This window comes from Tyto alba, unplaced genomic scaffold, assembly GCF_018691265.1.
Source record: "Tyto alba isolate M040663 unplaced genomic scaffold, T.alba_DEE_v4.0 Super-Scaffold_29, whole genome shotgun sequence".
In the NCBI taxonomy this organism is placed as follows: domain Eukaryota; kingdom Metazoa; phylum Chordata; class Aves; order Strigiformes; family Tytonidae; genus Tyto; species Tyto alba.
The window spans coordinates 3,493,891-3,510,309 of NW_024881303.1; the positions used below are offsets into that span (position 1 = coordinate 3,493,891).

Here is a 16,419-nt window from a genome sequence, read left to right on the forward strand (position 1 = left end):
TCTCATCACACACACTGAATGGAGATGGGACAAATCACTGCAGTCAACAGCATTTGATGGCACAAAGGCCTTAGCCGAGTCTTGAGACTATCAATTCCTGCACATGTTGCCATTCCAGACCCATCTGGCATCAAACTGCTCAGCCGTCACAGAATGGTTCAGGTCAGAAGGGATCTTTAAAGGCCATTTAGTCCAACCCCCCTGCCAGGAGCAGGGACATCTTCAACTACCTCAGGTTGCTCAGAGCCCTGTGTCCAACCTGGCCTTGAATGTTTCCAGGGAGGGGACATCTACAACCTCTCCAGGCAATCTGCTCCAGTGTTTCACCACCTTCATTGTAAAAAATGTCTTCCTAATAGCTGGTCTAAACAGGCCCTCTTTTAGTTTAAGACTATTACTCCTTGTCCTACTGGTCCAGGCCCTGCTAAAAAGTCTGTACCTCCCTCTCAGATCTCTCTGGGGTCACAAACTGGTTTTGTGAAACCCAAGACTCTTAGATCTGACAGGACTCATGACAACTCTCACAATTTACAGCTTTATTGAAGCCAGATCTGCGGCATATGGCAGGAAGAACTTTTATCCTACCATACACAGCCTGCTGCAGTCGCGACAAATTATTCCCCCGAACTTTCCTTTTGATGCATCACAAGATGAACTGAGATGCCAAACGCTGAGTACATGTGCTCCTGCAGAAAGATGATCTGTGCTAATTGTCACAAATGACCTTGTGCAGTGTCATCCTCGTGACACTGCCTCTTCTGAGTTGCAAACAATCCCAGGAACTGAAACAGCCCCATAAAACCATCCCCACTTTTTCTACTCAGCAGAAGAAATATCACATAATTGCAGGAGGTATTCCCCCAGCTCACACACAGCTCATGTTTGAAGTGGGCTGCATATTCCCCTCATTTCTAGAGGAGTCACAGGGAAAGGATTATGCTCAGGGAGGAAAACACTTAAGTCAATGAATCTATCTTGATTTACTCCAGCTAAGAAATAGGGCAGAAGCCTGGGGTAAAGAGCATCTACTTATAAATCTGATCTCACTACTTCATTCCCAGCGCTTTCCAAGATCCTGAGCACAGCCAGACTTCCGATTCCCAACACTGCCCACTCTCAGAAGACTGACCATGCAGCTACCAGTACCTGGACAGATACAAAACCCTGGAAATCAAACCTGTGAGGCACGAGCTAAAAGCCAGCTAAAGCACAAACAGCTCCACCAGTTTTGGCATTTTTCCCCATGATAACCTACTCATGCAAGTCTCAAGATACCACCGAGAAGATGTGGCTTGCTTGTTCCTCCTTCTGCTGCATTGCATTGGGCTCTCGCTCGCTATGAAGAACTGTGCTAGAATAGAACAAAATATCTTTTGCCTGAGCAGAAATAGGGTTGTTTCAAAACAAAATCTACCTGTATTGGTTCTCTCAGCAGCCTGGAGCCAGCGGACTTGCTCAAATCATAAAATGGCTCCAGTTCAATCACAAAGAGGGTTCAAATGAGGTTTTGGTCTCGTCAGGTAGAGCTCCTTACACTCCCTCTATCGCTAGAGGAAAGAGGCATATTTTTCCTAAGAGCACTTAGGAATGGGGTCAGACTTAGCTCTAAATAAATAGCACTCCACTGTCCCTGGATCCTCCCCGGTTGCTAAAGTGCTGCAGCTGCAAGGTGGGGAAGGAGAATGCAGCTGCGAGCATGGGGTGGGATCCTACCTCCTTTCCCTTCCCTCCTCCCATATTTTTCCCCTGCAACAGATGCATTCCTCTAGGCTTGACACAACGAGGAGACGTCCCAGCAGCAGAGCAGAGCGGTGGCCTTCCTCCGGCACGTACCTACAGACAGCTCATCAAGGGATCACACGTCGGGGCACTCCACCACACCTGGCACATCTGCCAAAAGCAAATACCCGCGGCACGGCACCACGAGCCAGAAACCTGCTGCAACAGGCAGCGGGTCAGCCTGCAGCTTGGCAGGGTTGTGGAGATGGGGGTAAGTCACCCGCCATCTAGAAAAGGAGGAAGGCTCCTCCTCGGCGCTGCTCGCAGCGTGCCTGTCACCATCTGACAGCCTGGCGCTGCAGTAGGAAATCAATAGAGCCTAACCACTGCCCAAGTCACAGATGGATTGACTGATCGGTCATCTGGTTCGTAGCTCCAGAAGCACAGCACGATACACACAGTCGATACGATCAAATAACCTCCTTGGCCCTCGATCTGGGCTGTCATCTGTCATTAGCAAAGAGAGGGGAAGATGCAGCGCTCAGCTCCCCCCCATCCTGCCAAGCAGCCAGAGGGCACAATTTAAAATTACACAATGCCACAACTCTTTGAGGGTATAGGTTTGTTTTTTTTTTTTTCTTTGAAGTCAACAACAAATTTTAGCTACTGTGCTCTGAGGGAGGTGAGAAATAATCTCATAGGTGAGAAATTGTATCTATGCACTTGCTCTGATTCACCAAGCTGTGGGCTGATGGTGGCACAGACCTAAGCAAATGCCCTTTCAGGGTCCTCATTTTCAGGGAATTCAACAACAAGATGGAAGAAGTGTTGCTGTGGGATGGATACAAGACAAATTTGGCCATGTCTGAGCTGTGGAGGGGAGTGGGTTTTTATGCAACAGTGTAACTTAAACCACTGCTGCTGCACCTTCTAGAAAAGACCCTCAGAAAGAGCTGGCTGTAGATAAAAATGGCATAAGAGAGAGGCAGTCAGCTGAACTACAAAGGAGCACCAATAAAATATACATCGGGACAATCAGAAGCATTTTGACTGCTTCCTCAGACAGCAAGACTACGACTTCACTGGCTTTGCTATGAAAGTCAAAGCTTGTTTTACACTTCTATCTTGTACCCTGCCAAAGAAAGAGCGCCGTGTTCCCAGGAAACAGTGGCATCTGTCACCGAGCCAAGGGACAACGCCAGCTCTCACCCAGCACGCAGTTAATCCGAGGCTGTTTGCACATCAAGGGCTCTCACCAGTTTACCATTTCAGACATCCCTGCTCAAGAAAGCATTTAAGTCATGCCCTTCAATCTCTGTGACTTCAATTTAAGACTAAGCATGTATGGAATTGCATTCCCAGGGAGGGAGGCTGATGCTCTCATTATGGCCTTGATGGGATTTCACCCAGCCCTGACAGCTACGATGCCCTCTGCATTGTTGGAAGTTCTCAGTACATCTCCACGTGTAGCAGAAGGTGCTTGACTATGAATTTGCATTACACCATGATCAGGTTGCTGGGCTGAAGGAAGGGAGCTGTACTAAACATACATTTCTAAGAGGCAGCTTTGGACGAGCTAGGGCAGTCCGAGGCAGGGGAAAGGACAGACAGGGAAGCTATGCAGTTACTTTCCCAGGAGCACAAGGCAAATCCTCAGAAGGGAGAGCTGGCCTTCAGTCACAGCCACGAGCCCAGCCCTTTTTTTTTTTCAGCATCCTCAGGGAAATGCTGCCAGGGTTCCTTTCCACGCTGCAGTAAAAACAGCCGGAGCCACACTTGCCAGCATCTTCCCACTCCTCCCCTGCTTCAGGCTGAATCACCAGGTGCTTTGGGTAACACAGCCCAGCCCTGCCAGGATGGGGAGCAAGGGAATGGTGGCTCTGACCCCAAAGCAATATGTCTGTGTCTTGAAATCAATAAATATGCCTTATAAGAAACATGAAATCCGTTTCAGAGCTTGACGCAACCCCCTGTTCTTCCAGCTTTACATACTCTAACAGAGAGACCACAGCATAAAATCAGAGAAGCAAGTTTGGAAAGGGCTGTTTTCCTAACAACACCCTGGAGTCAAAATCAGACCTCTGAGTCTGCCTCTACAGACAGAAAGGTCCTTCCCAAGCAGAAAGCCCACCGGCACAGCAAAGCCCCCAGCAAGCAAAGGGACAGAGACCCTGAGCAGCCAGCGCAGGGCCAGGAGCAGCCATTCCTTCCACTGCCTACAGCTGATGCCTGCAAAAGTCAAGAGGTAAAAAACAGGGAGGAGGAAAGTGGTGATGCTAAAAGAATTAATGCCTCTTGAATCAAGGGGCATTGGTAATCTGGGAGGAGAAAGGGATTTCATCAGAGAAGACCCCCAAGAGCTGCAGGTGGGAGGCAGCTGCAGTTCCACAGCACAGGCTTAAACAAGTGATGCTACGGACGTATTAGACACCCTCCAGCTGAAAGCACAACCATAAGCCATTGTTAATTCACACACACTACACAACCCTGCTGCAGGGTGCTGTGAGAAGGGAACTGATGGTGCAAATCCAGAAGGGCCAGCCAGGGGAAAGGCAAAAACGTGGAACTAAATGCAAGGGTCCAACCCCCCAAAAAAGAAAAAAAGCCTTATTCTTTCTAGCTAGAAATCCTGCTCTTATCAAAAAAGCTGAGCCTCCACTGAGTTTTTCCAGCTGGCTCCAGGTCAGGCTGCCCCCAAAAGCTGTGTCCAATTCTGAAGGCAAAATGCAAGGTAGTTCAGATCGCCAACAAAATTTTCCTTTGAGTAGAAAAGCTGAATCCTTTGACACACTGTTCTCAGCTCTGTCACCTTTTGCATTATAAATGGATGTGTCTCTCTTCTGCACTCATCAGTGAGGTGCTACTGGTATGACTGGGAGTTGGGCCCAGTTTCTATACCAATATGTCTCCTTGTTAAAAAGGAAAGCTATTAAACTTTCTATGACAACCTGGTAGGACCCTCATCCAGTAAGCCACCCCTCCACAGCAGTCCCAGAGCACTGGTTTATCAAACCATCCTACTTGCACAGTCTTTCCAGTTACTGCTTGGATGGTCCAGAAGAATTTGAGAAACTTTTATCCAGAGAACTTTGGTACCATTGCTTTACTCTTCACAGTAACTGGGCTTCTGCCACGCCAGCCTTTGCTGATCCTTCTAGGATGCTACCTGAGCAAGAGTCACCAGAGATCTAGATCATGAGCTCTCTTTGGCTTATGTGCTTGCTCTAAATAGATATTTATCTAATTCATCCCAGTAGGACTATCTGAATGAACGGGGAATGAGCTGGCTTATTTATAAGCCAATTTAACAGGTAAAATGCATACCACAGCCACCCAGAATGCTTCGCCCGAAGAACAAACAAAGTAGGGAACAAGGCTGTCAAAATAGCCGTTTTGAGAGTTGGGGAGTTGTAATGATTCAACTGTTGGATTTTCTTAAATTATCCTTTGATACAGCTGGGAAGAACACATGCAATTCAAAAGCGCTCTGCTTTAAATGAGTATGTATGTGATCATGCAAGTTAATCAAGGGATGCAGAAAATTCCTTCAAACTTTAGGAAAGAAAATGAAAATACATCCAAACAGTATGTGTTGGATCTCTAGAAAGTACACTGCAAGAGTCCTTAGAATTTTGTGGTCAAATGGGAACAGGTTCTGACAAGTGACACCAAGCAAAGTTTTCCCTCTAAAAACCAGAGCTTTTGAAGGACGGATTATTTCGAAGAGCAGGAATAAGCCTCTTGAGAGCGTGCCCCTGACCAAGATCCACCCTGCACTGCTGTCAGCTCTCTGAGTGCACCTTGTGAAGCCTGGTAAATAAACACCGATGCCTTTTCTCACTCTCATGTCATTTACTTAACACCAAGTGCAGTGTTTGCTCTGCTTGCTAATTCTCCTGGTTTTTCAGGCTAGGGATGTGGTGACAGAAGAATCTCCAGGTGACACACTGATATCTGCTGAAATTTCCATGAAGAGAGACAAGAATTAATCCATGGGCTGATTTTTCATTCATCTCAGCTGCAATGCTCCTGACCTGCACCACAGTAAATGCAGCAAGAAATATCAAACCAGCGGGATCTTTCATTCATAAAGTGGCAAAGAGAAGAAAAACCTCAGACAGAAGTGTGCAGAGAGAATAGAAAATGTCTGATATTCACAGAGCACAGAAACTTTCTGGAGGAAGATAGATCCCACCAGACACCAGTCTGCCCACTGAAATGCTTAAAAGCTTCTGGAGAGCCTGAGCACAGATGGTGCAACACAACTGCCCTGTCAAGTCTATGTATTTTGGGACTTCCCACTGGAACTGATGAAGCTGCAGTGATTTATACCCGCTCCAAGATGGCCTGGGGCCCATTTCCATTTGCAAATAACTAAGAGGACATCTCCTGGCATCAAGCACCACACGGGCTCTAAAAGCGCCTCGTAGATCTTGCTGTACCACATTACCTTTGATTAACATGATATTCGTGGTTGCTCCTTACTCCATTAACTGCTGACAGAAAGCTGTTTTCTAAATAAATTAATACAAGAAGGCAGCATCACCTCTGGATCCCGGGCACACACAAGTTGTGTAAATCCACAGACCTCAGTGACATTTCTTAGCTTTTTTCTGACTTCAAAGCATCTCTGCCTGTTGGCTGCTCTCAGGATTTGGCCACAGAAAAATGGAGCAGTCGGGAAGGCTGTTTGGCATTGCTAGAAAAGGACAGGAGGGACCCTGCTGCTGCAGGTGGCAGGTGATGGAGCAAGGGCGGTGGGATTCGGGAAGGCCAGCAAACCAAGGCTTGGGAAAGAACGTGGCTTGCAACAGGAAAAGATTAAGGATTCTCTCTGCTTCTGTTTTAGTAGCAAATATTTTGCTTTGCAAATGCAAACAGATCTTCGTCATATAGCAACTCCCTGGATACTTCCCACAAGCGCTGCGGGCTACAGGAATTCCCGTGGACCCCACAGCAGTACGTTCACAATGCCTCGAGAAGGCGACTCCCCACAAAAGTTTCTCTGGCAGCTATCACAGAGGCCCAGTCAAGAAAGCTAATGACTAATGCTGTCTGCTTGTCCCTGTCTTGGCTTTGATGCCTGCTGTACCCTGGGCAGAAATTAAGAGGCACTAGTAGTGTTTTCCAGCCTCTAGTTCACCCCAGATGCGCCAACCAACAGGAACAAAGTCACGCCTAGTGTACATAGGATTTGTGATTCTTAAAAGAAGAGCTCCCCCCGCATCCCTCATCCCGTCTGTGCCAGTGACAGTCTGGGTGAGCTGAGGTCTAGATAATACCTCTGCTAATTAGCCTCTGACTGCTAACAATCATTACAGCTGATTCAACAGACTGCGTAATGTCAGTTCACAGGGTTGGTCTCTACTGCAATCTGCAGAGATGCTGCAGGGGTTTACAATTCCAGGACAGTTTGTGCCTTTAGCCTGGGCAATCCCATCCTGGGCAGTTAAATCCCATGTAAAAGTATAACTGAGCTCACTATTTACCTTCCACTGAAGTCAAGACCTGTTTCTGCTTCACTACAAGAGGAACTGGACAGGCTGCCTAACCTGCTCCCCTTTCAGTGTCGAGGCAAAGCGGACAGTGCTCCCACCCCAGAGTCTTGGTTTAAGGCAAAAGGAATGTGAAAGAGATGCTAGCGGAGAAAAGAGGGAGAGCCCCATGAGCCCCTGTAAAGAAAACCCATGATCCTGACCCAAAGCAGAGGGAAGCTTCTTGCTCGACTGCCCAAAAAGAGAGCAGAAGCTCGCATCCCCATGGCATCACCGACCTCTTCAGCCTCTTCCTGAGTACAGTAAATCTAGGCTGATGTTCGCTGTGGTCGGGATACCGATCTCAAAACCAAAAGCAGCCTCTGGCAGGCATGACCCAGCCCCAGGAGGGCATCCAGCCATGGGATGAGAAGTACCAGGGACTCTGCAGAGGATAGCCAGCTACAACAGCGCTGGGCAACAACCCGATACCCTAGGAGAGATGGTCAAGAATAACTGCTCTACATCACTGTCGGTCCACTGCCTAAGCCAGAAAGCTTTCAAACCTACTTAAAAGCTACTACCAAAAACCACGAGCTCCTGTGAGACCTTTCCAACATGCATTGGCAAGAGTAAAATGCTCTTAAAGACAGAGCTTGATCAACTGATGGATGGAATTTCAGGGCTGTCAGAGATAGAGATGCACTGCGTGACCCTTGAGGTTCCTTCCAGTCTGTTTGTGTATGTATGTGTGCATCTATCTATCTATCTATAAAAAAACATTGGCAAGCTGCTGAGCCTGTACTCACCACACACTTCCCAGCTAAAGGAAGACAGCCTTGAATGCGCAAAGAATAAATGATTCAGCTCCATCTTGTGTCTCTGCTTTTGACATGCCAAGCAGTGCTCCAGCTCGTCAGGATAAAATCCAGACAGCTGTAATGTATGTGCAAAACTGGGACAATTCAGATTAAAAAAAATCCATTCTCCTCTATCCTTCTCTGATTATTTACCCCTCTCCCAACAGCTGTCCCGAAAAAAAGATAGGAAGAGAGAGGATTTCCCATGACCTGTGTCCAGCTTACAAATCTTAGCTCCCTGAATTGTGTTTGATCGTGCCTCAGCACAGACTATTTTGAAACGATCATCTGCGAGAAGCACACAATCAGGGCTCTGTCAGAGGAAAGCAAAAATTGGGGCAGTTCCCGAAGAGGTTTGTAAAAAGCCCTTCGGTCTCGTTCCCAAAGCGAAGCATGCTGCACTTGGCAGCAATTGCCTAGGGCCCGGCAATCACGTACTGACGCGTGAACGCTGCTTTCGAGAACAACAGCTCATCAAGACATTCTCGGGTCATGGCAGACTGCAGCGAGAATCACAGCCTCCTCAGGTCAGAAATTAAGAGCACAGATGTATCCCAAAGAGTATTTTGCACTGAGAGGTGCTATAATCATGGAGGAGTCAAAAGCTGATGACTCTGTCCTTTCCTACGAGCTGTAGGTACTCATCACAGCCACAAGACCAGGTAAAAAGTCACCTTTCAGCAAGTTTGTCTTGCTGCCAGAGGCCTGTCCCCTCAAAAAAATGACACCCAGGTACTTTTGCAGGCAGTTCATCACTCAAACCCTCAGGTGGCTTGGTTCCTGATGCCCGGTCCCAACCAGGATAATGACTGAAAAGTGAACAGCCTCTCCCCTTCTCAGGGAGCAATCTGAGCTCTGGCCATGAAATCCCCCCTTCAGTTATACCACACCGCCACATTTGATTCAACAGACTCTTTTCCCTCTTGTAACAAGCAAACATCAGGGAGCAGCAGTAAACCCTTGCAGAAACACAGACTCGCTCAAGGCAGGTATGATTTCACTTTCGGATTTCCAAAAATCTGAGAGAAACTGCATGAAAATCATCGTTTCAAATAACGTTACAGTTCCATATCTGTTAGCTACACCAGTGAAATACTGCACTGCTAAAGCTCTGCCCTGTGAAAAGATATTTTGAAAGAGAAGTTAAGCATTCAAGGAAGAATAAACTGTCCTAATTGAGAACACAAGGACAGGACCTGAAGTATCTCAGTACTTGTATATAAAGTCGTCCAGATCCTCATGCATGTATCTCAGTAAGTGCTTTGCTGCATCTGAGTCAAAGCAGGAAGGCGAAGTCAAAAGCTTACAAAAAGGCCTGGTGCCCATTAGATTTCTCTCATTTTGGAGAACACCACCGACAGCTGGACCAGGCTCCACTCCTGCTCTATGTCAGCACAGACTGAACGGGTTCCTCCTCCACTAAGAGCTGGGCCGGGAGGAAAAGATTTTGAAGAACAGGCTGCTCTCACACAGCAGGCACTTACTGGGTTTCCTAACAGGCCAGAGGAGCAAGATGCTCACAGCATCCGATGGTTCATGTCATGTTAACACGCCAGTGAAGAGGAGCCCCTGTGTTCCTGGGAGCAGGTCAGCAGTCACCAGTGCTGTGGTGCACCCCAGCAGCCCAACACCGGTTGGGAGCGGCGATTGCACCCCGTGCGTAAGGACGAGGCCATGGGGCACCAAAACTGCTCTGGCACATGGGCTTCATCTTTGTAAGAGCGCACGGAAGCCGGGAAGGAGGTGTTCCTGCTCCCAGTAAAAGGAGGTCAGGGCGATCCCTTTCCTGAAGCAACAGGCGTCACCGTACCCTTTCCTCCTCCACTACAACATAACGTGGTTACGCTCTTCTTCCAGCCCTCTCAAGGGGTATCATGACAAGCGATGGCCTGTCCCTCCACACACCCACTGACCCAACACGGGGCTGCCCTTCGCCACGCAGCCTGCCAAAGCATGACAGGGACGTTCCTGGAAAGCAAGCCAGCCGAACCCCTTTGGACACGGAGCAGGTCATGCACCTCCCCATCTCCCCCAGCCTCCACCACTCCTTGACACAAGTCCCCCCCATCTGCTCCTGCCTGCGCACATTTGCTGGAGCGGGGGACAGTTATTTCAATGTTCATCCGAGGAGTGACGCCCATTCCCTCGTGCCCTGTCCGCCCGCGTCCCAGTCACTTCTGCCCCAGTTCCTTCGGCACGGGTGTCACTGGTACAAGGAGGGAGGGAGGCAGCGGGGTGGATGGAGCTGAGCTGAAGCTAGTGACGGTTGCATCCCTGCCGCAAGCGCTGGGACCCTCTCCTCCAGCAAGGATGCGTGTGGGAGTGAGTACGCTCAAGAGGAGCTGATCAGTATTCAGTGAAAGGCTCCGCTACCGTGCTGCCGCCCCTCCTCCTCCCAATGACTCGGTGTGCGGGAGGAAGCAGCAGCTCATCCTCAGCAGCACCCCACAGCACCCCACTCCCACGTCCCCGTCCTCCCCCGCGGCGGATTTCACACCTCCCTCCTTGCGAAAGCATCGCTCCCCGTCGCTTTTTCCAGCTCCGTGGTGCCGGTGTCCCCGATCCACCCCCGAGCCATCACCCCCAGTCACTGCTGGGGAGCAGTGCATGGGAGCCGGCCAGCACGATTTGGGGACCCACGGGGAATATCACCCACCCGACGCCAGCCCCCCCTCATGCCGGGGTGGGCGGGCAACTCTCCTCCCAAGCGAGGGTGCAAAACGCAGCCCTGGTGTGGGCGGCGATGCTCCCACCGTGCCAACTTGGGGAAGGTGGACCGCGTGGGACCAGACATGCTGGACGGGCAGCCCTCTCCCAACCGCGGGGCTCGGCCGGGGCTGCTGGCAGGCGCCACCCCGGGGCCAGGACCCACCTTGTGGAGCTTCCACATGGCGCCCAGGGCCTTGACTTCGTGGCTGGAGTGCTTGCCCTCCTCCAGGCACTGGTAGCAGACGGGGCTCTTGCACTGCACGCAGTACATGCTGTGGTTCTCCAGCTCGTGGTCGGTGCAGGTGGAGATCTTGCGGGGGCTGAGGCGGCGGCTGACACGACCCTGGGCCGGAGGGACCAGGCGATGCTTGGCCAGCGGCCCCCGCGGCGGGTGGCACCGCAGGCGGCAGGGATCGCAGTAGAAGACGTCGCACTGCTCGCACATCACGGCCGCCTCCTTGGGCGCCTTCTCGCAGAGCTGGCAGCGCAGAGCCGCCGCCCTGCCTTGCTGGTAGCGGTCGATGACGCCCTCCAGCAAGCGGTTGCGGGGGAAACCCCGCAGGCCGCGCTCGTCCAGCACCAGGCTGCGGTGGCACTGCGGGCAGGTCAGGCAGGCGTTGCGCGGCGGCGGCGGCGGCGCCAGGGCGGCGGGGGGCGGCGGGGCGGCCGGCGGGAAGACGCGGACGCCGTTGGGGGATTTCTGGCAGGGGGTGGTGGGAGCGCTGGCAAAGCCGCCGTACGAGCCGTAGCCGCTGTCCGCCTCGCTGTACAGGCTCATCTTATCCAGGTCCAGGTAGTCGTAGTCGGAGACGGCCGAGCCCGAGGCGCGGCGGCTCTGCGGCGACTCCGACTCCGGCGTCTGCACCAGGATGTTGCGGGCGCACGCCTGGCACAGGTTGTGCGAACAGGGCAGGATGATGGGCTCCCGGTAAAAGGAGCCGCACACCGGGCATTTCAGCTCCTCTTCCATCTCTTCCATAGGGGAGGGAAGGAAGGCGGCGCGGCACCGGCGGCGGCCGCGGCAGAGCCAGAGGAGCGACCCGCACCCCACCGCGCCTCAGCGCCGACTGCCGCCCGCCCGCCGCCCGCCCCGCCCCACCCCGCCCCGCGCCTCGCCATTGGCCCACCGCCGGCGGGCGGGAGGGACAGGCGCTTGCGATTGGCTTCGCCGCCTGCCTGTCCGCCCCCGCCCTCCCCTCCCGCCCACCGGCGGCGCTGCGGGGGTTTCTCCTCAGGGCTGCGGCGACGGGCTGCGGGGTCTGTCCCCGGGGTCTGTCCCCGGGGGTCCCGTCCCCCGCCCGCCTCGGCTCTCCCCGCCTCGGTTCTCCCCGCCTCGGCTGCCCCCCGCGCCCAAGGGGGGACCGTCCCTACCGCCATCGGCTTTTCGCTATCCCTGCGGGTCGCCCGCGGTGCCCGCAGCAGCCTTGCCCCAGCCCCGGGGGTACCCCCTAAGATGGCGGCGCTCCGGTGAGGGGCTTCAGGGGCCTCGCTGCCGGCAGCCCTAAGCTGTGGGCTCCTGGCGTGTTAGGACTCGCGCACGGCCCTCAGGGCGTTGCTCAGCCTAAAGGGAAGGTGGCCTCGCCTCCTCGTAGAAAAGCCCCGCAGGTCTGACGGCGGGAGGTTTGTTTGCAGCTTCCCCCCCTGTTCGGTTTTTAAGGGGGCCGGGTGGGTGAGGCTCCAGCCCTGGGCTCCTGGCTGCGTGGCGGCAGCAGCCCTGTGAAGGGCAGTGGAACGAGAAGGAACCCCCATGTCCACGAAAAGCGTATTTGGGGGGGAAGTTTTGCAGAGGACGGGGCACCTGTGCCTCACAGGGGGCTCTTGTGGTTTCCCGTCTGGCAGCATAAGGGGACGGTCAGAGCTGGGAGTGCTGGAGGCGAGAAATCTGCTGAGGGACTGTGCCATGAGGCTGTAGTCATAATTATTAGAATAGCCACACATATCTGATAGAAGCACAGCCAGGGTTGCATGGGCTGGCGTGATGTGGTCCCTGAGCCAGTGATGCCCCCGTGGGGCTGGAGAGCGGGGAAGGGGCCTGGAGGGTCTCCTGCTGCTTGGCTTCTCAACCGTCCTTTGAAGGTCGTCTAAGGCCTTTAAAATATCCTGGCAACATGCAGTGTGGCATAGTGGTGGCTTTTCAGCCAATGGAAAAATAAGATTACTTGGAATGTCTCTGTGTTATCTCTCGTTTCCCTCTCTGTGCAGCTGTTTGGGGCTGCCCGTTAGCGCAGTTGCTCTCTGCTTCCCCTGACTGTGTCTTTGGAGCTCTCTTGGGAGAGGAGACGTGATGTGAGAAGGTCCTCGATATGGGAGCTTGTGGGCAGAGGTTCCAGCCTGGGGCTTGAAATTGGGACTTGGAGGGGCTGCAGAGTCTCTGCAAAGCTGCTGTGGGGGTGGAGGGGGTTGGCTCCTAATCCTGTATGTGGGGTGAAAAGGAAAGGATGAGCCCTTGCCAGTGTTCACAGGCAGTTACTAAGGGTGTGGGGAGACTGTCTTCAGAATCCTGATGTTCAACAGCTGAGCCGTAAGGTGACACAAGGGGGTTGGTGGCAAAGCTGGGGAAACTGAGGCAGGTTCACAGCAACTCCCCAGTAACCACAAGCAGGTGAAGGCTGGGTGCTGACAGACCCCTGTGACTGAGGTTTTGGCCAGTCTGGGGCCAAAGGCCAAGGCCTGAGCTTAGCTGGAGCTCCAGGACACTGGGCAGAGGGGTGAGGGAGCCCATCAAGGCAATTAAGTGCCCTCAGAGCCCTGACATAGCGTGTGACGGTCCCCACTGGTGGGGATGATCTCACGGCATCCAGGAGAGGCAGTGATCTGCTTGGCGCTTGCCCACAAAACGGGACAGTCACCAGCGCTCTCTCCTCTGGCTGCTTGTACCTGCATGTCCAGGGTGCTGGGAACCAGCACAGATCCCACTACCCCCGAAATCAAGGTTATTTGCAGAAATAGTCAAGCCACATAGCACTCTTGGGCGCACCCATTTCAATGGTGGCGAGACGCCAGAAAGTCCTGGGGGGCACCTTGGGGCTGTGTGTCCCCTTACTTGAGAATTGCATGCCCCTGACCCAGGGCTACCTTCTTGGGGAGCCGTTTGTTGGCTGCTGTTGCTGGGCCACACCTCATTTGAGTCTTGGACAGATTAAAAGGGATGTGGTGCGAGTGGCCGTGGTGGCAGGGACCTATCGTTGGCTCCTTACTTCATCCCTCTGCGGGGACACAGGTGACTCCGCAGCCCGGGACTGCTGAGCCTGAGCAGCAGTATGATGTGGGTGAGCACAGGGATGGATAGCACGGGAGCGGAGGAGCAGGATCCCGCTGGAGCAGAGCTCCCGGCACGCCTGCCCCTTAGCTGACAGCTGGGGTAGGCACAGGAGAGATTCGAGTGGGATTTATCAGCTTGAGCCCTGAAAGGCCCAACCCTTGAGAGGCACAGCTTGGGGCAGGGGCACTGAGGGGCCTCTTCCCATCCCCAGTGGGTTTGTGCAGTTCCCAGGATCCAGTGAGCAGGTACAATTCCAAGCTCCCGCATTTGTATTCAGAAGGGAGAGAAGCCCGAGTGTCGGCATGCACAAGGAAGGCACCGCCATTTCTCAGCCTGATAAGGAGGGACAAATGGTAAGGAGGAGAGGACTGCCCAAGTGTTTCCCTCTTCTCTGTGCAGGGGTGAGAGCAGGAGTGCTTTGTACTTTCCTTTCTGCTTTTCCAGGCTGCTGCTGGCTCCACACCGACCACCGACACCGTGGCTTCCCCTGGACTCTGCTGAGCATTCCTCATTTGCTCCCTCTTGGTGTCTGCTCAGCTGGTCATTTTTTTCCCTGCTCTCATTCCTCTAGCTGCCCTTTTGCTGAAGTAAAACCATCATTCCTTGTTTGCTCTGCCTCTTGTTTCCCATGGCCATTTTTCACTATGGCAGGTATATGATGCCATTTCTGCTGTAGTGATATGCTGATCATGTAAATGGGCAGAAAGAGGAAGAAGCCCGACAAAGAGGAATGCAGCCAGTGCATTTGGAAGCAACCCTTGGTCATAAAGGTGTAGCTGTTCTCTTCTTGGCATGGCAGCTTATGCCTTCACTTTCATCCCAGCAAGAGCAAGCATCCTCGTGCTCTGGCTGCATATTATTTACAATTGTCAGTCTTGTTACTGCCCTGACAACTGTGCAGCGTACAGCTATGATCCTGCAATAATTACTTGACCCAGCTTCAACATTCATTTGTCTAATGTCGCTGTGATCAGCGATTACAAGTTAAAGGATCAAGAAGTCATCTTGTTCTAAGCTGGCTCTTGCTTTTCTCACGTGCCTCTTGCCAGGAGCCTCAGCTTTAGGAGCAGCCCCAGCTCCCACTGCGGCACGGTGCATCTCTGTTTCTGTTGCAACCAGCCTCTGCTCTGGGGGACGTGGAAGACACCGCTGGGGTGAGAGGAATTTAAGTTGTTGGGAGTCTCTAAGCTGGTGATTTGTCTGCTGGTGATTTGTAATAACAAGAAGGACTGTTATGGACATCAACTGCCTGCTCCTGGCCATTCCTCTCCGCACCCCGCCAGCCTGCAGGTGTGTTTGCTTTGTCTGCTGGAAATACAGATTAGAAATGAGGATCAAGCTTGGAGATACCAACAGGAGCAAGATGGGGTGGTGGGCCATGCTGTTGGAATCGTATGTGGTGTGTTAACCGCCTTCAGAAAGATCGCAACACCACAGTGGTTCTGTTAAACCCATCAGAAAAGCACAGTAACCGGGGTGTGGTGCAAGGGGTGGAGGTGGCCGGTGGTGTTGGGATCTGCTCCCACAGCCCCCTCCAGCTCCCGTCCCAGCCACCTCCTTTGGCTCATGGCAGACATCTGCTGCGTTGTGTCGCTGGGTTGCTCCTTCAGAAATAAGAATATGGGGAAAGAGAAGATGGGCAGATGTCGTGAGGGCCACAAGGGACCATGAGCTGAGAGAGGAAAAGGAATGGAGGGCACGAGAGCCCCTAGTCCTCCCAGTTCCCTGGCAGGATGGAGCTAAAGGTTGGAGTGACAACCAGGACTTGCCCAGCACTGGGAGCTGGAAGGAGTAATCGAGTGTCATGTTCTGGAGTTACCTTGGGGAAGGGAAAATCTTCATCACAAACCAGGACAAAACAGCCGAACCTCTGCATTTCCCCATGGAAAGTTCTGCAGTATTTTGTTTTGTGAAGTCCCCGTGGGAGGAAGCTGTTGGTGATGGTGACACAAAGGTGAGGTGGGCAGCTGGGAGCAGGTCCCGGGCCCACGCTGTGGGACCCACGGGGGACACAGGGCTCCTGGGCAGGGGGAGCACTGCGTGGCAGGGCACAGAGGTCTGGGAATCCTGCTTGGAGACAGGGGCTGTTTCTTCCGTTTTAACAGCTAAGTATTTTATTCCTGTTAATATTACCTTGATGACAAATAACCTAAACTTCACTTGCTTTGGGCAACAGTGGTTTCTCAGACCTCCCCTGCTTTATATTTATGTGTGTGTATGTGCAAACACGTCTGCTACAAAATTTTCCGCTGAGATCCCCACCAGCGAAAGGATTACAGGACAGAAGGAAGGCGGGACTCAGGAAATCAATAGCATTCACATCTTAGACTGGAGCGAGGAGCAGTGGGACACAAAGCTGAAGGCTGTCTGGCGCTAATTAATCTGCCAGCATCAT

General features: G+C 52.7%; 1 protein-coding gene across 12 annotated transcripts in view; it reads right to left on the reverse strand.

Moving 5' to 3' along the window:
- Positions 1-11,818, reverse strand: part of LOC104366503 (E3 ubiquitin-protein ligase TRIM9) — a 68,644-nt gene extending 56,826 nt beyond the window's left edge. For all 12 annotated transcript variants that reach the window (XM_042799055.1, XM_042799051.1, XM_042799054.1 and 9 more), the window contains exon 1: positions 10,926-11,818. In XM_042799055.1, the coding sequence (XP_042654989.1) occupies positions 10,926-11,741 (816 nt within the window). In that variant the 5' untranslated portion in view covers positions 11,742-11,818. The remainder of the gene's footprint in view (positions 1-10,925) is intronic.
- Positions 11,819-16,419: the final 4,601 nt, after the last annotated feature.